Source organism: Lynx canadensis, chromosome E1, assembly GCF_007474595.2.
Source record: "Lynx canadensis isolate LIC74 chromosome E1, mLynCan4.pri.v2, whole genome shotgun sequence".
Classification (NCBI taxonomy): domain Eukaryota; kingdom Metazoa; phylum Chordata; class Mammalia; order Carnivora; family Felidae; genus Lynx; species Lynx canadensis.
Window position 1 is genome coordinate 45,286,301 of NC_044316.2, and position 21,481 is coordinate 45,307,781.

The 21,481-nt window shown below is 56.2% G+C and overlaps 1 protein-coding gene across 3 annotated transcripts; it reads left to right on the forward strand.

Annotated features, from left to right (window-relative positions):
* Positions 1–110: 110 nt before the first annotated feature.
* Positions 111–21,079, forward strand: KCNH6 (potassium voltage-gated channel subfamily H member 6). 3 transcript variants are annotated; one of them, XM_030296158.1, is made up of 15 exons: positions 111–186; positions 1,003–1,233; positions 6,298–6,459; positions 6,562–6,767; positions 10,190–10,615; positions 11,835–12,234; positions 13,279–13,478; positions 13,662–13,914; positions 17,040–17,233; positions 18,724–18,808; positions 19,045–19,058; positions 19,160–19,253; positions 19,374–19,542; positions 20,280–20,466; positions 20,746–21,079. In XM_030296158.1, the coding sequence occupies exons 1-15, from the start codon at positions 111–113 to the stop codon at positions 21,028–21,030; spliced, it is 2,982 nt and encodes a 993-aa protein (XP_030152018.1). In that variant the 3' UTR covers positions 21,031–21,079. The 3 variants fall into 3 exon arrangements, with proteins under 3 accessions (XP_030152018.1, XP_030152020.1, XP_030152019.1); XM_030296160.1 differs by lacking the exons at positions 19,045–19,058; positions 19,160–19,253 and having other exon boundaries at positions 11,835–11,989; positions 12,149–12,234; XM_030296159.1 differs by lacking the exons at positions 19,045–19,058; positions 19,160–19,253.
* Positions 21,080–21,481: the final 402 nt, after the last annotated feature.

Consider the following 21,481-nt stretch of genomic DNA (forward strand, 5'->3'; position numbering starts at 1 on the left):
CTTCCCGGAGGAGGCACCCACCCGGAACCGGACGCCGCTGAGCCCGAAGACAGACGGAGACGCAGGGAGCCGGGGCACTGGTGGCTCCGGGGAGAGGCCGCGGCCAAAAGATGCCTGTCCGCAGGGGCCACGTCGCGCCCCAAAACACGTACCTGGACACCATCATCCGCAAGTTCGAGGGCCAGAGTGAGTCTGTGCGTTGAGGTGGGGGGAACGATCTGAAGTCCTGGTTCTGTGGCAGGAGTGGCGGGACCCCTTTACTTACTTCAAATGGAGCGGGGCGGGTGGGGGGGAGCGGGGTACTGATGTTGAATACTCTAATGTCCCCGGACACCTTCTGTTCCAGCGATTTCCACTTGCCTCAATACCACTCTCTCTTTTGAAGCAGGAGGGGCAGACTGCAGCCCCACCCTCCTCCCCTGAGTTGATTTCTTGGTACCCCAAGCGCTGACTTCCCCTTCTATCACTGTCCTTCTTCCTCCTCCTGACACCCCCCACCCTCTCCCACCCCCACACACTTCCTCCAGAAGTTTCCTTGACTCCCTCCTTTTTGCCTCTTGGGTGTAACCACTCTAATCTTTCTAAGAGCTCTCTTCAGGCCTGGGGCCTATCTGGTCACATCCCTACTCCTTCTTCCTGACTCCCTGCGCTGACTCCAGGAAGCCTTGGACCTCTTTCCTCCTTCACTGACCCCATTACTGCCCTGGTCTCCCCACCATCCCCAGGCCTGACTCCCCCTCCCCAACTTCTCTGGTCACTGTTCTGATCCCCTATCCGAACCACCCCCCCTCATTACTTTCAAAGTCCCATGACCTTCCCCCCTTGACTCTAGCCACCTAGGTCTTCCCACCCCCACCAGACCTCACTTCTCCTCTACCTCATTCTGGTCACTCCTCTGCTCCCCCATCTAGACACCCCCTCACCGCTGTCAAGAATCCCTATGATCTTTCCCTCCCTGCTGCCCAATCTTGGTTGCCATGGGCTTCCCACATCCCACCCCAGGTCGGAAGTTCCTGATCGCCAATGCTCAGATGGAGAACTGTGCCATCATTTACTGCAACGACGGCTTCTGTGAACTCTTTGGCTACTCCCGAGTGGAGGTGATGCAGCGACCGTGCACCTGTGACTTCCTCACAGGCCCCAATACCCCACGCAGTGCCATGTCCCGTCTAGCGCAGGCCCTACTGGGGACAGAGGAGTGCAAGGTGGACATCCTCTACTACCGCAAAGATGGTGAGGCTCCCTTGGGCCATGGGTTCTGCAAGGCAGACTCTGTCCTTCTCTTGTTCAGCCAGAGTGGCCAACTGGGAGGCCACTGACCCAGGGACCAAAGGGCTGGGACAAATCCTGTCTCCTCTCTGTTCCTCAGTTTCCTCATCTGCAGGAGAAAGCAATGGGCATTGATTTCAGTGCCTTCTGAGGTCCTTTTCAGAAGCTGGAGACCAGGCTGACTCACTGACTGGTCCTCACCCCAGGCAGGGCCTCCCGCTCCACCATCCCTCCCCCATGTCCCCAGTCTCCTGGCCGCCCACTCTGTCACTGTCAGCCCCAGCTGTCAGGCAGCTGGAACGAAAATTAACCTTTCCTCATCTCCGTCTGCTCTGGGGATTAGGGGAGGAGTCACTCCCTCAAGGCCTCTGTGGGCAGTCAAGGCTTGGGTGCTGCTGACTGGGAAACAGTAGACCCGGCTCACTCAGCCCCAGATCCTTAGAGAGATAGGTCCTGCAGTTTGTCCTGACCCAGAGGTTCATCCAGTTTGGGATGTCACTGCCAGCCCATGCTTACCGCAAGCAGAACAGAACCATGGGGCAGGGGCTGAGAACAGAGCTCTGCAGCCCTTTAAGACCTTCCCCCTAGGACCTCAGAGACAGTGGGCAGGAAGGAAGGGAGAGATGAGTGGAAACTAGGATCCTGAAATTCCCTTGGAAATCACTTGGATTAATGCCCCCCTCAACCTGGTTCTGCATTAGAATTACCTGGGGCATGTTTTCCAAAACACACCTTCCCTAGAGAGAGGCTGACTCAGAGGTGTGAGTTGAGGCCAAAGCAGGTGCATTTGGAAAAATCTCCTGGGCGGTTCTGATGTTCTGCCAAATTTAGGAACCACTGGCTTAGATAAATCCCTTCATTTCATGGATGAAGAAACCAAGGCCCAAGAAAAAAGGAGGGAGTTGCCCAAGATCCTACTGCTGGGATCCAACCTGGGGCCAGAACCCAAGTCTGGATTTTTTTTTACTCGAGATATTTGTTCTCTGTAATACCAAGAGGGGAAAAAGGACCCCAACTGCCTCTACTCCAACCGCAGAACATCTGGAAAAGGCAGGCATGAGGGCCATCTGAGTATAGACAAAGGGCATGTTCCTTTGGATTGGGACTGAAGGGTACTGAGAGCCTGGGTTCCAAGGGCCTGGGGTGTGTATGGAGCATGAATGTAAGTGTGAACATGAGTGTGCATGCGAGTGTGTGTGTGTGTGTGTGTGTGCGTTTAAGGGCTTCCAGAGTGCTTCATGGGCAGATCCTGGCTGTCCCCCTAGCTGTCTACTGCTGCTACCAACCAAACAGTTGCAGGGGTAGTGATTAGGGGACTAGGAAGAATCTGGCTAACTTTGGTAGCACTCACAGGGTTAATGAAGTCAGAATATTTTTAAAAGCTGTGACCTCACCTCCTCACATCATTTCAGGGAGGAGGTGACAGTCAGGGGAGTGAGAAGGGTCCTCAGGGAACAGGATGGGACCGCAGGAAATGGGGGGAGGGGGAGAGACAACAGTTCCTTGTCTTTGACCCCAGAGCTTTACCTGGGCCCTAGAGTGGTATATAGGCTCTTCTCAGATTCCCGGGGACATCAGATCAGGTCTCTTAGGGTCTCTACAGCACACTACGTGTTCCTGGGCAGGGGGCAAAGATCAAGACCAAGTATCAGCCCTCTGAGATCAGGACTCAGGTTTTCAGAACACTGCTGGCATCCTCCAGCTATCAGAAGAGACCCCAGGACCCAGTCTTGGAGGCTGGCCCTCAGTGAAAATGGAACATTACCACATACCTGATGCCCCCAGTCTACCCCACCCAACCCTAAGCCCTTCTCTGTCCTGTTACCCAAGCCTTTGACTACGTGGACTTGCCCGAGATTGGCCTGAAACCCAGAAAAAAAGAGCTTCTTGGCCTGCATTACCCTAAGGAAACGATGTGGTACCCAGATAACTTATGTTCACCTTATGGTCCAATCTGACCACATGATTCTTTTTTATCATATTCACATATATCCTTTAGTCCTGCTGACTGGCATCCTAATGGTGATTTCTTCCCTACTCAAGTCAATATCTCTTCCTACTCCCTCCCCCTGACTCCAGCGAGGTGGAAAAGGGTCCTGTACAGAACTCTAGCTGGTTTATTTATAATCCTCTTTTCCTCTAAAAGGGTAATCCACTGACAGTTCTCCAAGTCAAAATGAAAGGTCTGTGTCCATTTATCTCCACATTATACAGCTGCACAAAATTGGACTCAAAGAAGCCAGGGCACTTGGCAAAATTATCGCATGAGATAGGGCTCAGAGACCCCTGAGAACCTGGATCTTCCTCCATCTGCCTTTACTAGGAAAAGTAAGAGCCTAACAGATAAGGAGGAATGGGGATGGTCACAAGACTGGAACTAATGAGAGTCTGGAGGGAGGGATGGAGAGCACTACATCTCTCCCACCTCTACCCCTGCCCCCACTGGGCACTTACCAGAGGAGCCCAGCCCTGCCTGCTTTGTCAGGTCCTCTTCCCCACACCAGAGAGTTTCCTAATCTCCAAGCCACACTAGAGGATGCCTGGGGCTCCTCCAGTCCTCAGCTCTCAATGAGGAGGAGAGGGCAAGGGCTTAGGTTAGAGGCCTCCAATGTTTTCCACATACTTACCCATGAATACCAGAAGCACCAAGCAGGAGGCTGCCCTCACCAGCCACCCTCTTAGTGACAGCATTCTGTAGCACCAGCTCCTCCCTGAAGGCTCACTGCAACCCTGGGTGGTGTGGGCATAAAGAGATGGGGGTGATAGACAGCAAGGAGACTGTGCAGAACAGGGGCAAGGGCTGGGAGGGGGAGGGGTTGGGACAATGAGAAACTGAAGGAAGGAGCAATCCAAAAGGCAGAGAAGAGCAGAGAGAAGGACTATGAACCAGGGGGCAGACAAATCTGCTGCACTTGGTCAGAGAAGAGGTGGGCACTGGGAGGAGCCCTCGGAAGGGACAACAAGGCAGAGACTGTGGCTCCTCCTCCAGCAATGGGACAAGAGCACAGGGACACTGCCATTCCTGGGCACAACTGGGGTGACACACTCACCCACTTCTGGTCGCCCAGACACAGTTACTTGTGAGCAAGGACAGCCTAGGGATGGGGGGAACGGATGCTCTGAACTTGCCAAATCCTCACAGCCTCCTGTCTCTGCCCACCCTACAGGCAGCAAGATTGAAGGCTGGGCATGGGGTGCCACGCACAGCTCCCATGTAGCCCTATGGGTCTTTGGTCTGTTCCCAGCCTCAGTTTTCCAAAGATAGCATCAATGGGTCAGTCCAGCCACTTGAAGATGGGGCCTTGACAGCCCCCAGCAGCATAGAGAGCCTGGAGGCCTTGATCCTCTGCCCAGTGCTGCCTTCTCTCTGCCCTCTGCCAGGCAAAATCTCTGTAGTGCCAGAGAGCAAAGAGACAATCTGGCCTTGGGGGGAGTGTCTCAGACCACCGGCCAAGGAGACTTCCTGACTAGGTCCCTGTGTCCAAGCCCCTCCATGTCCCCGGCTGACAAGAGTACCCAGTTCTGGTCTGGGCCGCAGAGCCTAGAGCACTGTGAGCCCAGGAGTGGTCACAGAGGCAGGTGGGTGGCCTCTCCTCGGTGTGGATGTCTCCCCCGGGGCCCAGTGCAGCAGCTGGCAGATGGCTGCTTGGTGCCTGGGAGTCCGGGAATCTGATCCAGGAGATTCCTGCTCCCGGAGAGGAAGGTGGGAGGGAGGATGAGGGCGGCTCGGCTGCACTGATAGTAGAGGAGGCGCTTTGGGGGATGAGCGATTCTAACGGACCCCAAAGTAGCAATGTTCCTGCCAACCGGCCTCCCACCCACTCACATTTACACATTCTTTTATTCACTCACTCAACAAACAACACCTGGGACAGGTGCTGACCCCTCAAAAATGAGACAGATGCAAACCTGCCCTTGAAGGGATGGCAGCTCCGCCTTCTGATTTGCATATTTACTTGAGGCCCCTGCCCCTTAGTATCTTGCCCTTTGGGCCTGATACCCACCAACAGTTTGAGCTCAGGGACATGGGACCACTGGGTACCATGGAGAGGGGGCTTATGGGACATCCACCTACCCACTCAGCCCATAGGCTGGGCTCTGGGGGTGTGTGGCTGACTTAGCTTTGATTTGTCCCACCCACCTATGTGGATGGGAGACCCCGAAGCTAAGAAAGAGGAACAGTGGTCAATGGCTAGGTCTAAGCTGCCCAAGAGGGCGGGAGAGTGGGTCCTGGTCTGCCCCCACCCTGCCATCTCTCTCCCTCTCCAGACCCCAGGTCACTGCCCTGCCTGCTCCCCAGTCCCAGCATCTCTGCCTAGGGACCCCGAGTGCCTTTGGGTCCTGGGGCAGCAGCTTGGCCTTCACTCCAGTGTCCTCATCCTGGACCAGTCCCTTCCCTTGCCCCAGCCGTTGTGTGCTGAGAGCTGTTGTGTGCTTGGAACCCCACTCCATGTCCCCTTCCAGCACCAGCCAGTCAGTTTCTCAGAACCCCAGGCTCTGCAGAATGGGGGTCTATATCTGCCCCCTGAGGACCCACTAGCCACCACTATGGAAAGTGCCAACTGACTCAGGACACAGCACTTAGTGTGTTCTCAACAGCGAGTTCCTTCCAGCAAGGGGCGTGGGCGGCATCTTTGTGGGACAGGAATATGGGAGCTGAACCCAGGGTCGGCCAGAGCTACGTGGGGGTAGAATGCCCGACCTCACCTCCCCACTTAATCCACCCCATCTGCTCAGCTTTAATTACAACAGAAGCAAACCTCAAGGTTAAGCCCTGAGCTGAGGGCTGAGTGTGGACTTGGGCCCGATGCTACATTATCTCCTAATGAGCAGCTAAGCTGCTCTCCCCACCTCTGGCCTGTGGGTAGGACACCTGCTAGACAGCATCACCAACCCTCTGCCCAATAGTCCAGGCCTCCTCACCCAGTGGCTGCCCTTGACCTCAACCCAGCCCCCTCCCTGGCTTCCCCTGGCCAGGTTACTGCCGGAGAAGATCCTTTCTGTGACCCCTCCCAATGGTGTTTGCAGCCTCCAGCTTCCGATGCCTGGTGGACGTGGTACCTGTGAAGAACGAGGATGGAGCCGTTATCATGTTCATCCTCAACTTCGAGGATCTGGCCCAGCTCCTGGCCAAGAGTGAGCGCCGCAGCCTGTCCCAGTGCCTGCTGTCCCAGAGCTTCCTGGGCTCCGGTAAGGTGGGGTGCAGGTAGTGGTGGGAGGGGTGAATGGGGGCCCCCAGTGGGGCAGCTGGTCCCCTGGCCTGGGCTGCTCTGACCCTGGGCCTGGTTTCAGAGGGCTCTCATGGCAGGCCAGGTGCACAGGGTCCTGGCACAGGCAGGGTCAAGTACAGGACCATCAGCCAGATCCCGCAGTTCACGCTCAACTTTGTGGAGTTCAACCTGGAGAAGCACCGCTCGGGCTCCACGACAGAGATTGAGATCATCGCACCACACAAGGTGGTGGAGCGGACCCAGAACGTCACCGAGAAGGTCACCCAGGTGCGGGCCACAGGGCAGGGTGGGTGGGGCTGTGTTTGGCCTTGAAGGTCCCTTCTCAGGCTTGGGGTCTGGGCTCCTCTGGGGCTGGGAGTGGCAGAGGCAGTCAGCTTGGCCAGTCCCCAGGGGTCTGGTCTGAGCCCCAGGCCTCCTGTCCTGCTGGGGTCTGATTTCTTAGACCTAAAGGCCTACCCTGAGGCCACCATCCAGGTGGTGGAGCATGAGGAGGTCAGAGTCAGCAGGGCCTGTGAATAGTGCCACATCTTAGGTCTGGAGGAGCCTGGGATGGGGGAATACACAGGCCGCCATGGGGGCCTGCCCAAGGCTCTGCCAGTCACAGAGAAGGAGAAGCGGAGAGAAGTGTCAGCGCCACTCTGAGAGGGAAAGAGGAGGAAGGATGGAGGGAGGCCCCAGCCCTACTCCTGCCCCTGTTCCCCCACCTCCCAACACACAGCAGGAGCCTCCTACAATCCAAGCAGAGGGGAGATGGCCCTGGAATCTTTAGCTCTCTTTGAGCAGCTTCCTGGAGATCAGGCCCTGAATGCCTCCCTCCCCTTTGACCCCTCCTTGGCCAGCCCAAGGCAAACCTCCCTGGGTTCTCTGTTTCAGCTGACCCCCATGTCCCTTTGCATGGGGCCTGAGGCTCCAATCGCCACCTAACCATCCTAGAGGGAAATGCAAAAGCCCTGCCTGAGGTTCAGATGACCAGAGTCCTGACACTGACTTGCTGTGTGACCTTGGACAAGGGACCTTGTGCCCTTTCTGGGTCCCAGAGCTCTCATGTGCAGAGAATTGGACCTTTTGACATTCTTTTGACATTGAGTAGTACAGTCCCCAGGAGGCATCAAGAGGGGCTAGGCCAGGGCTGAGCAAGGAAGTGTAGGTCATGGGGGGCAGGGAGGGCCTGCACCCAAATTTCTGGGAGGCTTTGGCTTCACGAGGGATGGGAGCAGTTCTTTTTCCTCCCTGCCCCCTTTTGCCTGAATCACAGCCTGTGAGGGAGCAGGTGGGATGGAAACTCCCTGTGACCCAGCCCCTCCCCACACTCAGAACCCTGGAGAAGGAAGTACCACAAGCTGCAGGGCCAGGCCCGCAGAGGTCAGGCAGGGTGGCCCAGTGGCCCAACCATGAGGGACTCCACCTGGCCACTCACCTCAGGGCTCTCAAGTTGGCACAGGGGTTATGGGGGCTGGTAGACTGGAGAGCTGCCCATGAAGACTGACAGGCCTGGCTGGGGACTGTGGTCCCTGCCCCACCGAACCCACTGCTCCTATCCTGCCCCCCCCACCCCGCCCCAACTAGTCTTGGCTTTACTCACTCCCCTATATGGGCCCTAAGGTGGGAGAGGCGTCTGACAGAGCTCAGGGGAGGGAGCTGGCAGGGACCCAGAGCAGAAGAGTCACTCTGGCCTCAACCAGGGCTCAGAGGGCTGGGACCTCATACCTGAGTTCCTACATCCTGAGGACCCTGCAGCTCTGGGCAACACTGGGAACTGTCCTCATGCTGGCTTCAGAGGCAGTGGGGAAGTATGGAGTCTGTGTGATGGGGGGATGACACCTCTGTCTGGGGGCCTAAGGAAGTGGACATACTCTTTCACCCACCCCCGACCTTCTGAATCTGTGCTGCCTTGGGACAAGCCCTATGCTTTGCTGTTCCGTCTTGGTGTGGTCTTGTGCTCAAGACCCAGGGAAGGAGAGGAGTGGCTTAACGACCCAAGCTCTCCATGCTCATTCAGCTCAGTTGACTGAGGTCATTCCCTTCAGCTGAGCCTCCATGTGGACTAAGAGAGCATATAAGATGGCCTATTGTTCAGTGGAGAATAGCTGTGTGTTCAGGGGTGTTTACAGGGGACAAAGGGAAAAATCAAGAAAGAAGGTGAGAGGAGGCTTCCTGAGAGGCAGAATAGGAGCTCAGGCCTGAAGGCGGAGCAGAGGGTCACTGTAGGGTGGGGACACTGTGAGACCCCTTCTAGGGATTTAGATGGCTAATCAGGAACCCACAGGGTGAAAACAGCCCTTTGATGGATCTTCCTTATGGTGACATCATCTGTTAATTGGGCTCGTTTGCAAGGTCAGAACCTTATATTGCAGATTTTCTCAAACCAGAGCCATCTGCCAGTGCCTATCCAGCGGTGGTGGAGGGGTCAGTGGGACACCCCTCAGGTTCCATCCTTGTTGGGGCAGTGCCTGACACAGGATGAGCAGGGAGGAAGAATCCTCATAGATCAGCACGTGCCTCGGAGATGTGCCATCTCATTTAATCACGATACTAAGGAGTTGGTTGTCCTTTGCTATCCATTTTGCTGATGAGGGAACTAAGGCACATAGAGGCCATAAAATTTGCCCTGAGACTTAGAGCAATGTCAGACCTGAGATCAACCTGGGAGGCCTGGCTTCAAAACGCATGCCCTTCTTGATGCCCCAGCTGTTTCTTGTGATGGGTAGCTGGGTAGAGCTTGGGTCTGTTGGGCTGGGCCTGGTGACCCTACGTTGACCGTAAGCTCCGAGGCAGGGTTGGGAGGGGCAGAGCAAAGGGGGCTCAGCTGAAAGTAATGATCAAAACCCTCTTGGGGGAGGCTGGGTGGCTCTGTTGCTTGAGTGTCCAACTCTTGATTTCTGCTCGGGTCATGGTCCCAGGGTTGTGGGGTCAAGCCCTGCGTTGAGCATGGAGTTTGCTTGGGATTCTCTCTCTCTTTGCCCTTCTCCTCTGCTCATGCTCTCTCTCTCTCTCTCTCTCTCGAGCTCTCACTCTCTCTCTCTCTCTCATACAAACCCCCCTTGGACATGCGCATAATAGTCGGACCTCCCTGGTGCCCAGGAACTGTCAAAGGCTCAGATTAGCTACACGCCCCCAAGTTTGACTCTTTCCATGAAGGCTTTGCAAGTGGGCCCCAAGGAGGGCCCTCGCTGGTCTAGGCTCCACAAGGTCTTCAGGAATGAAGAGGCTATTCTGGGAGTGACTTGTTCCCATCAGGAATCTTAGCCACTGGGAACCTCCCAAACCCACCAAAGAGGATCGGACCCCCAGCTACCCCCTCAATTTAGGCTCTTCTCTGGAACATGACCACAAATGACCCTGAGCCTAAATCCCCCTCCCTCCCCTCACCCCTCCCCTAGCCCTGTCTCCACTCGAGGATGGCTGTTTGTGAGGGAATTGGTGAGCTTTGAACCTGGGGTCACTATGCAACAGAGCTGCACCCCTCCTCTTGTAGCCCACTTCCTCCCAATACACCTGTCCCCTTATGAGTTTGCCTCATACACACTCTATCCCATCTTTGCTTCATCCCCTCTGTCCTCCACAGTCCTCTTCACCTACCCTCTCCTACAGCCTCCTTCCCAGGCCTCACCCCTAAGTCTTCATCCCTTCCAGGCCTGTCTCACTAGCAGTGGACACCCTGCTGACTGCCCTATGGCCCCCACCCCCAGGTTCTGTCCCTGGGCGCGGACGTGCTGCCGGAGTACAAGCTGCAGGCGCCACGCATCCACCGCGGGACCCTCCTGCACTATAGCCCTTTCAAGGCCGTGTGGGACTGGCTCATCCTGCTGCTGGTCATCTACACAGCCATCTTCACGCCGTACTCGGCCGCTTTCCTGCTCAGCGACCAGGATGAATCTCAACGCACGGACTGTGGCTACACCTGCAGTCCACTCACTGTGGTGGACCTCATCGTAGACATCATGTTCGTTGTGGACATTGTCATCAACTTCCGCACCACCTACGTCAACACCAATGACGAGGTGGTCAGCCACCCTCGCCGCATTGCCATCCACTACTTCAAGGGCTGGTTCCTCATTGACATGGTGGCTGCCATCCCATTTGACCTTCTCATCTTCCGCACCGGCTCTGATGAGGTGAGCAAACCCCATTCAGGCCATCTGCTGTGGCCATCCCCTGTGCCCCAGCCCTCGGGCCTCCCAGCCCCACAGCCCTGGCATGAGAGTATCTGGTATGGGGTGCCTTTGCCAAAGCAGGTGGAGGTGGGAAGGCGGCCTAGGACATGTGTCATCTCCCAGCCCTGGAGAACGACCAACGAATGCTGTGCCCTAGGCCTGGATGCCCTCCCTATGCTCCAGAATTCTGCCCCTTCTGGGATGGGCAGCCACCCCGCATGCCCTCATGCTGGCTTCTACTTACCCTGGAGTTGGAAAGGGAAGCTGTGGGCTGCTCCCACAAGGCAGCCTGACCCCCTCTCACCCCCTGACCCTCCACTATGCCCACTGGCTCCCCATAGCTGACATGAAGGTATTTGCAGGCTCTTATTTGCAAGCTCTTCTCATAGCTTCTAGTCCCCCCTTTTGCCCCACCTCCTTGGAATGAACTTTCCATTCTGTCCCAGTCACCCCCCACCAACAGCCTGTCCAGCTGGAGTAGAGGTATCCATCACGACTCCCTGCTCCCACACCCACCCTTTACCAGCCTCACCTGCCAGTCTCACCCTTCCACACAGAAGCCAGGACCAGTTCAAGATCACTCATCTGGCACTGTCTGCAGAACATTCCGTGGCTCCCCGATGGCTTGGAATAAAACTAAGCTCATTTGGGACCTTGAGGCCCGTGGGAGCAGCCCGTGCACACCTTCCAGGCTCATTCCTCATCACTCCACCATCTTCTGCTATGCACTCCAGGCACCAGCACTGCACTTGGTTTTCCGTGTGGGCTGTGCCATTTCACACCCCCATGCCTTGCTTGGCTCATTCTGTTCCCTGTGCCTAGAATGCCTTTCACTCTCCCTCCTGTCCGCCCGCAGACTCAGCCTCATCACTCAAGATTTAGCTCATGTGCCACCTCCTCTATGAAGCCTCCCCTGCCCTGCACCTGCAGAATTGATCTCCCTTTTCTCTGCACTCCCCTGGACTTCTGTCCTAGCAACTATAACACTGCTTTGAGCTTTAGGCTGAATGCTCCTTAAGGTCCTGCACTGTGATTCACCGGCCAAGAGCCCAGAGCAGGTTCTCCATAAGTGTTTGTTGAATGACTGTGTGACCATATGCCCAAGTAAACAAGCGTGGCCCTAAGTGCAGCCTTTCAAGGGCTGACCCTTGGCCCCATGACCCCCTTCCTGCCCCTCCAGACCACAACCCTGATCGGGCTGCTGAAAACGGCGAGGTTGCTGCGGCTGGTGCGTGTGGCACGGAAGCTGGACCGCTACTCTGAGTATGGAGCGGCCGTGCTTTTCCTGCTCATGTGCACCTTCGCACTCATTGCACACTGGCTCGCCTGCATCTGGTATGCCATCGGCAACGTGGAGCGGCCCTACCTGGAGCCCAAGATCGGCTGGCTGGACAGCCTGGGCGCCCAGCTTGGCAAGCGCTACAACGGCAGCGACCCGGCCTCTGGCCCCTCAGTGCAGGACAAGTATGTCACGGCCCTGTACTTCACCTTCAGCAGCCTTACCAGCGTGGGCTTCGGCAATGTCTCCCCCAACACCAACTCTGAGAAGGTCTTCTCTATCTGCGTCATGCTCATCGGCTGTGAGTGGCCCCTCATGCCTGGGCCTGACCCATGGCATTCAAGTTTCAGTTTTGTAATGAGCCATAATACAGTAACATTGGGTGCAATGGGCAAATACTAAGCACAGAGCACAGTGAAATTTTGCATAGGTGCCCCTACCATGCATGAAACTTAACACCCTTACAAGGCCTTGCTATGTGCCAGGGACCAGGACCAGCTTACATGATTTGCAGGGCCCAGAACAAAATGAAAATGTAGGGCCGTTTATTTAAAAAGCCTTAAAGATTTCAAGAATGGTGACAGCAGAGCATGGAACCGAGCAGGGCCCTTCTTAGCACAGGTCACACACCGGGAAGCCAGCTGCCCTGTCAGGCACTTTTCTAAGTGCCTATCAAAGGTGCACATTTTGTTTTCATCACTAGCCTATGGGGGCTATATTACAGGCCCAGTTTACAGACCAAGAACCTGAAGGTCCTAACTTTCCAGGGGTTACACAGAGACCCAATTTCATCCCAGGGGGCCAGCTCCTCTGGCTGTGTATGTTCCCAGGCTCTGCACTGTGTTGCCTGCTTCCTAAGACACTGGGTCTAGGAACACAAGAGGCAGTGTGGAAGTTTACACGTAGATTAAGTTGTCATGTTCAGAGTATTTAGAGATGTGAAAGCCCAGAGAAACAAAAACAACGAGAAAAAAAAAATGGGTGAAAACAGAGACCAAGAGTTTTCCCTTTATTATGCTTTTCTACAACCTGAAGGAGAAAACAAATCTGCACTAAAAAAAAAAAAAAAAAAAAAATCATTGCCCTAGTTCTCAGGAGTTTGGCCTCTGGGCCCAGCAAGATGCCAAGAGACACAGGACAGAGGGAGGACGGCAGGAAGCCCGGGGCCTTTGTCCCTCATGTGCCCTGGCGCTGTTTTGGGCACTTCTGACTTGGCCCTAGACAGAGGGGCCCCTGATCAGAGGACTCCTAGGGAGAAGGAGGTGTGGAGCATGCCCCGGGGTGCGATGGCCTGGTGGGGGTGTGGAGGAGCTCATTCCCTGCACCCCCCGCTGCCTCACTCCAGCCCTCATGTACGCCAGCATCTTTGGCAACGTGTCTGCCATCATCCAGCGTCTGTACTCCGGCACTGCCCGCTACCACACGCAGATGCTGCGAGTCAAGGAGTTCATCCGCTTCCACCAGATCCCCAACCCGCTGCGGCAGCGCCTGGAAGAGTACTTCCAGCACGCCTGGTCCTACACCAACGGCATTGACATGAACGCGGTGAGAGCCCGCCGCCCTGCCTCGGGTGGGGCAGGCGATCCAGCTCCAGTCCCAGCTCTGGCTAAGTGTCCCACGGGAGGCCAAGGGCCCGCGGGCACAGGGCGTCCCCAGACCCCTCCCCACCCCGTTCCCCCAGCCCCAAGCCCAGCTGCACTACCCTGGACGCGGCCGCCCCCCTCGCAGGTGCTGAAGGGCTTCCCTGAGTGCCTGCAGGCCGACATCTGCCTGCACCTGCACCGCGCGCTGCTGCAGCACTGCCCAGCCTTCCGCGGCGCCAGCAAGGGCTGCCTGCGCGCGCTGGCGGTCAAGTTCAAGACCACGCACGCACCGCCTGGGGACACGCTGGTGCACCTCGGCGATGTGCTCTCCACGCTCTACTTCATCTCCCGAGGTTCCATCGAGATCTTGCGTGACGACGTGGTCGTGGCCATCCTAGGTGGGTCAGGCAGGAAGGGCCAGACCGGTAGGGTGGGTGTAGGGGAACTAGCCGTCTCCTGCCTGGACTACTCCATTCCCAATGATGATGGTGGCACCTTTTGCCGGCCTGCCATGTAAGCATGAGCAACAGAGAGCTTTACGCCCAGCTCACCGGATCCTTAAAACAAACCCCTACCATAGGTTCCATTTTCCTGATAGGGGAGCAGAGGCTCAGAGAGGTCATATTGGCAAGTGGCCAAACAGGGATTCAAGGGCTATGCGTCTAACTCCGAAGTCCAGGAAGGCTCTTACCTTGTTCCACTTTTGGGGAGCTCAGTGTGAGAGGGCAAAGGTTTGGCTTGGGTGGAGGGAGGACCCCAAGCTCATTCACTGCAGCTACAGGGACAGCTGGACACTTTGCAGGAATGAGATGAGCATTGGACAGGGGACAGATTTGGGGCCCACACGGCCTCTGCCACTTACCAACCATGTGACCTTGGGCAGGTTACTTCACCTCTCTGAGATGATTCTCATCTTCCTTGCCTTCTCCCTGATGTTAGCCCACCCCAAGACCCTGATCAGGATGTCAGCCTCTCCCTCCTTTGGTCTCTGTGGCTGGGCTCTCCTCCAACCCCACTGGACAGCACCCCCCCCTCCCCGCCCAGTTCCTCTGTTTAGTCCTCTCCCTTTGGCCTGCCCTCGACTAGTGTTCACCAAGTGCGGGCTCTGCTTTCTTTTCTTCACCCTCCACCCTCTCCTGAACTACCTCTTTGCTCCCATGCTCTCAGCCTCATATATGCCACAGGCCCCCAGAGCTCTGTTCTGACCCCAATCTCTCCTTAGAACAGAATATTCCATTCCTTCCTGGGTAAAGCCACCCTATATTCCATAGACAGACCAAACAACATGTCTCAGTCTGAAATCATTATCTTTCCCCCAGAAGCTGCTCCTGCAGAATCTCCATCACTGTTGAACCATCCATTGCTGGGGCTAGAGACCTGGGAGTCAACCAAGGGAGCACTCTTCTCCTTTCCTGCCCCACCCCCACCATGCAGGCAGCCACAGACTCCTGTTTGTTCCCCTCATTAATACCTCTGTGTCCTACACCTGTCTCCCACACCACACCTGTCTCCTTGTCCCTGCCTGGCTCCAGCCCTCACCATGTCCTTCCTTTTCCTGTGTCCCTGAATCTGGACTACACCCATAGCTCATCTTCAATCTTCTGCCAGTGACCTGAAATTCACATCTGCGCATACTCCTCCTCTGCTCAAAATCTTCCATGGCTCCCCATGACCCCTAAGACCCATGTAAACCCCTGATGACAGCATGCATAGTCCTCCCCAGTCTGGCCACCCTAAATCCTGCCACCCTCCCCCAGTACTTCACGCTCCAGCCATACAAACTACTTCTAGTTCTCTACTGCCGTCCCTGTCACACCTCCCTGCCTTTGCACGTGCTGCCACTCTGCCTGGAACACCTGCCTGGAAGACCCCAGTCATCCTTCAAGGCTGGGCTCAAGACAGGGGTTCCTCTGTGAGACCTTCCCTCACTTCCAGCCTACCTTAGAAGTTTCATCCACATGAGAAGGACAATAATTCTATTTAATAATTAAGAAGCCAGTCCATTTTAAGTTTCAGTTAGAGACCTGAAATCCTCTTATTTTGTCCTGAGTGGAAATGAACATTAGATCATAATCCTTCATCTACTGGATAACCATCATTTTATAATGTTGCCCAGATTTTGTGCTCATGGGTTTCATATGTGACTCTGGTGAGTCCCTTCCCTCTCTGGGCCTCAGTCCCCCTCCTCTGTGAATGACCTTTGATCCTGTTCTCGTGGGCAACAGGTCTTGGTTTCCATCCATCATTGTCCATGCAAACCATTAGCGCTTCTGGTTGGTATCGCCAGGCTGAGGGGCTGGACTTTCCTGTGGGGGAGTGGACGTCAAAGCAATCATGGTCCCTGGTACCCCGGCCCTAGGCTCTCTGCCAGCCAGCTCTGACCACACAGCTGTTTCTTCTGCTCTGATGGCCTTCCTGCTGGGGGCCCAGCCAGCCTCATCGTCACGACCCAGCCCCCACTTCACTTCCTCTGTACGCCCCTCCTCCTTGCCCCTACCACTCCTGGTAGGCCCTCCCCCCTCCTCAGCCCCTTACTTCTTGGTTCTCCCTGTTCTAAGTCTCTATAGATCATCTGTAAGCTAATTGGTTGCTTATGTGCCTGCCTTGTAGGGATTTGGGGCTCCTTGTGGGTGGGACAGCATCTTATTCATGCCCATTCACTGTGGCCAGCACAGTGGCCCTGACACCAGGAGGGCCCAATATCTTTGCCACATGCCCCAAGTATCACCAGCCTGTGTCTACCCTGGGACATCCGTCTGTCCCAATGCGTTGTATCAATCTGCCTGGTGCCTCTTGCTATTTGAGGAATTTTCTCAAGCATCACGTCTGTGCCTCTGGACAGTCCAGTGGGGCAAGACAGATACGGTTATACTTATTTTAGAGATAAGAACACTGGGGTCCAGAAAGGGGAAGTGACTTTCTCAGGTGTGCTCTGCCAGGGCCATGCTGGTTATGTGGCCCCACAGTAGGGAGTGGGAACACAAAGAGACAGAGGCCTCAGGCCTTGCCCTGGGGGAGCTGGGTGCCCCTGGCCCTGGGTTCCCTGCCCTCTTGCAGTACCACCAGGCTGAGGAGAGAGGAAAAGTTTGAGCAGGGACCTTTAGTGTCTCTTTCTGCCCACTGTCTCCTGGAGTTGGGGAGCAGGGGGGTGGATAGGGGCAGTGCCACAAACCATGGAAAATAGGAGGGGGACTCTGACAGAGGGTGGTCCTAAGAGGTCAGAAGATTGAGGCAAGGGACCCACATGTTGGGAGGGTATGTGGCCTCTGCAGAGCTCAGAGAACAAAGGAAAGGCAGCTTTTGCATCCAACTCCCACCCCCTGACCCCCGGCCAGCACATCCAACCTTGTCCCTAGAGCTTGATCCCTGAGCACCAAGCCAAAGCCTGGCAGGATCCCTGAGGTTGGGGGTGGGGTGGGGTGGGGTGGGGAGGAGTTCACGGCCAAGGGGCCCTCAGGGAGGCTCTTCAGAAGAGAGCTTGGAGCCAGACCCTGGAGAGACCCCCTGCCCCTCTGGCTGGCAGGAAAGAACGACATCTTTGGGGAGCCCATTAGCCTTCATGCCCGGCCTGGCAAGTCCAGTGCAGATGTGCGGGCCCTGACCTACTGTGACCTGCACAAGATCCAGCGGGCAGACCTGCTGGAGGTGCTGGACATGTACCCTGCGTTTGCAGACAGCTTCTGGAGTAAGCTGGAAGTCACCTTCAACCTGCGGGACGTGAGTCTGGGCTGGGTGGGCCAGGGTGGGTAGGGGTCCTCGGCCAGCTGGTGATGGGGAGTGGAGGCTGCTGAGCACTTGGCCTGCCTGGCCGGAGGGAACCCATCTGACCACCTCCCTTCCTTTCAACCCCATCCTGCGTCCTTCACCACAATTTCTTCTGTGCCTGCCACGGCCAACATAATGCTAAGTATGATGATAGCTACCAACTATCAAGCACCAACCCCATGCTAAGCACTGGGCTTCTTGTACATGATCTCTTTTAGTCTTCACCTTGCACTTAGTGTTATTTTCCCCACTTTCCAAATGAGAAAACTAAGGGTCAGAGAGGATGACAAATTGACCAAAGCCATACCACCACATAGTCAATGGCAGAGCCAAAATGTAGACTCAAGTTCGTGCGACTCCACAACCCAGGCACCCCATGGCACCAAGCTGGAGGAAGGGGTGTCTGCCATCCCTAGGTCCCAGGCGTGTAAACAAGTGGTAGAGCCTCTCCTCCTAAGCTTATCACTCAGTGGAGAAGATTATAACAACTCAGAGAAAATAAAGAGTTGCGTAGTTAAATACCAAGGAAGTCACGAGGGTGTGTGGGGAGACCAAATGTCTGTGGAGCTCAGGGTTACCAAGGAGTGGGACAGCCGGTAAACTGGAGTGCCCGGACGTGACTGTATGGAGGAGGGGGTTTGGAGTCAGCTAGTGGGAAGGAGGGGGCTGTTGTGCCTGGCGGGGGCAACAGTGGCAGAGGCCCCCTGGAGCTGCGCCTCCCACCCCCAGCCTCAGGAGGAGGGGCTCTGCTGGCTCAGGCCCCATGCACAGCATCTGGAGGATGATGCCGAGGCAGGTTTTCTTGCCATGGACAGCCTTCCTCACCCTGTCCCTCACCCTGTCTCCCCCAGCCTCTCTTCTTCCCACCTGATCTGGTCTACGGGACATCTTGTAAGGATGCTGCCTTGGGGGCCCTAGCCACTCGGAGCCATCAGGTGGCCCGAGTGCTCAGTGGCCAGACACCGGGCAAGAGGGATGTGGTCTCCATGGCCTGGGACATCTGTTGCCCCTGGGCATCCCACCCCTAAGTCTCATGGTGCCAAGAGGGTGGTCTGCCAAGCGTGCTGTTGAGGGTACCTCCTGGATGGATTGGGGATTCCAGACCCAGTCTCCTTGGAGGGAACTCCCCAGTAGCCCAAGCTGAGGACAGCAGCACCAGGGCATTCAGGAAAGGAAGGACTGCAAGAACACCTCCTCTGTATGCCCCCACCCCCAAATCTTGCTGCTCAAGGCAGCCTCTTCCAAGCCTCTGTTTGTCTCCTGCCCACCCACGCAGGAGAGAACCTGTAGGAAGCTGCCTGGAGCCTCAGGGGGAACCCGGCCACCTGTCACCGCTTTCTCACCTAGTTGTCGCAAGGGCCTCAGGAGGGGGTGCAGGGGAGAACAAAGAGGCCTTGTCCCAGCTTTGGTACCTGTTACTTGATGCTCTTGTTCCCCACAAGGCAGGCGGGGGTCTCCAGTCATCACCCCAACCAGCTCCAGGCAGCCAGGACCACCAAGGCTTCTTCCTCAGTGACAACCAGTCAGGTGAGCAAAGCCATCTGCCACCAGTGTCTGCCTCGCCCCAGCCTGAAGCCCCTGCCCAGCCTCCTTCCCCTTTTCATGTCCTTCCCAATTTGCCTCATCTTGGGAGAGGTCTCCCCAGCCCCTTGATGAGAGGAGAGGGGCTCCCTCTCTAGGCTCAGTGATAGAGGCCCTTGTCTCCTTCCTCCCCCTGGGTCCTCAGAGCCTGAATGGGGGCTGTCCCCCCGGGGTGGATACAGGCCAGCCCAATGAGGTTTCACATAGAAGCTCCAGGGGACTCGCTGGACTGCAGCTCCTTGGACAGTGAGGCCAGGGCTAGAATGTCCCCACCCAGCCAGCCCCCCCTCCCCCAAGCTGGGGTTCCAGCCCCCTTCCCAGGGCTACAGCCTTCTGGAACCTGGAAGTCCGACCTCTGTGGGGACAGGACCTTGTACTCCAGGGCACTCAGGTAAAGAGATCCACTTCTCCTAACCTGTGTTCCCAGGACAGGTAGGGGAAGAAGATGGGCTCTGGTCAGGTCTGCGGAATCAGTTAGACGGAAGCTCACTCTTCCCTTTCCCTCCTGTAGCTGCAGCCCCTTCTCTGAGCATCTCAGATGCATCTGGCCTCTGGCCTGAATTGCTGCATCAAATGCCCCCAAGGCCAAGGGACAGCCCCCCAAACCCTCAGGGAGACCCAGACTGCTGGCCTCGGGAGCTAGGCTCCAGGCTGGAGCAGCTTCAGGCCCAGATGAACAGGTGAGTGCCCTTTGGGACCAGCATGGGGGTGGCTGCAGAGAACACAGCCAGCAGTGGGCTAGGCACGAGTGCCCCCTCTTGGTGGCTCAGGGACATCACACTGAGTGCCCTGCGGGTTTTAGAATGGCTAGCCCTGTTTAGTTGCAGGCCTCCCCATCCCTAAGTCACTAAGCCTGGTTCCTTGGATGGCTTGTCCTAGCAAACCGCAGAACAGGCAAGGAAGCCTGCTTAGAATAGGGGAATAACCGGGTACAGAAACAAATTCCATAGTCCCTTGGAGAGGGCACGTGGCCTGCGGATGGCAGGACCGTGGTGGTAGAGTGAGGGCTTGGGCAGTATGGTCCTGAACTCCAAACCTGGCTCTGCAACTTACCAGCAAGAGTGTGGACAAGTTACTTAAGCACTCTGAGCCTCCATCTGCCTTTTCATGAAATGGGGATAGTCAAAATACCCATATCAAAGCTTCCTTATGAGGACAAAATGATGTGTGCACAGTGCCTGGTCACTGTCATTATTGAAGTCAGGGACGTGCTAAGGGAAATTTCAGCAGGGCCTGTGGAGTGTACCAGGGAAATAGTTTCAGGTAGGTCCCAGGGTGCCGTTCCATCCAGCAGGAATGGCATGCAGGCTACAAAATCCAGAGCTGCTCTCGGGACCTGAACAGCTCTCCCTTGTCTTGACCCTGACCCTGACCCTGACCCTGACCCTGACCCTGACTGTGGGGTTCTGTCTGGCAGGTTGGAGTCCCGCATGTCCTCAGACCTCAGCCGCATCCTACAGCTCCTTCAGCAGCCCCTGCCCCAGGGCCACACTGGCTACATTCTAGGAGCCCCTACCTCCAATGACTTGGCCTTGTTTCCCATGGCCTCAACCACTCAGAGTCCAGGAACTAGGCTGCCCCAGGGTGGTCTGCCCCCTGCACAGGTGAGCAAGTGAAGGGATTCCCCAGGGCCTTTCCTGGAGACAACTACACGTCTTCTTCTCACTGTGACATCAGGCCCACGGCCTCTGTGCTCTGAGAGCAGCCATGGGTTCTGCTGTCCTCTTTTACGTTTTGAGTCACAGTCAAGGAGCCTGGACAGGTGGTGGAAAAGCCCAGATTGTGACTATAGACCCCACAGCTGGGGCAAGGGCAATGGGACCCAGCTTCTGCCGGTTCCCATCCCTGAAGCTGGTGTCCTCCCCGTCTCTTGCCCTTCCCAGGTCCCAGGCTGTGGTGACTTGAACAAGTGTAGGCTGAAGCGAAAGAACTCCTCCTCCGGGGTGCCTCCCCTGGTCATGGCAACAGACAAAATTCTCACACTGTCCCTGGAACAGGAGCAGCCTGAGGGGCTTCTGTCACCCCTAGCCTCACCTCTGCATCCCCTGGAGGTACAGGGACTCATCTGTGGTCCCCGTTTTCCCTCCCTTCCTGAACGCCTTGGCCCCGTCCCTAAGCAGCTGGAGTTTCAGAGACATGGCTCAGATCCTGGGTTGGCCAGGAGTTAGAGCCACTGAACCCCAAGATAGAGATAATATGAGGGGATTGAAGGTGGGTGAAAGTTAAGGATTTAGGGGAGGCAGACAGCTGCCAAATTGGCCTCTGAAAACCATTCATTCTTCTAGTATAGCTACAAACTGCCAACCCAGGTGACCCACGATGGCATGGGTGAAGATGGTCAGGACCTTCCCAGACTCCTCCAGGGCCCTATTTAGACAGTAGGCCTCGTGGAGGGTGGGGAGGCTCAGGGGTGGGGGTAGCTTACAGGACAGAGAGGTCGGTGAAAAAAGGAGAAGTTTCTGATCTGTGTGAGAAACTTACTCCTTACGGCTCAGAACTATACACCGCTTCACGGACCAGGACCCAAGGTTAGTGAGACCTCCTGCCAAGAGCCTGTAAACCGACTGGAGATGAAAGTGTCCTCTGTAGTGGACACATCAGAGCACAGAGTTCCAGCCC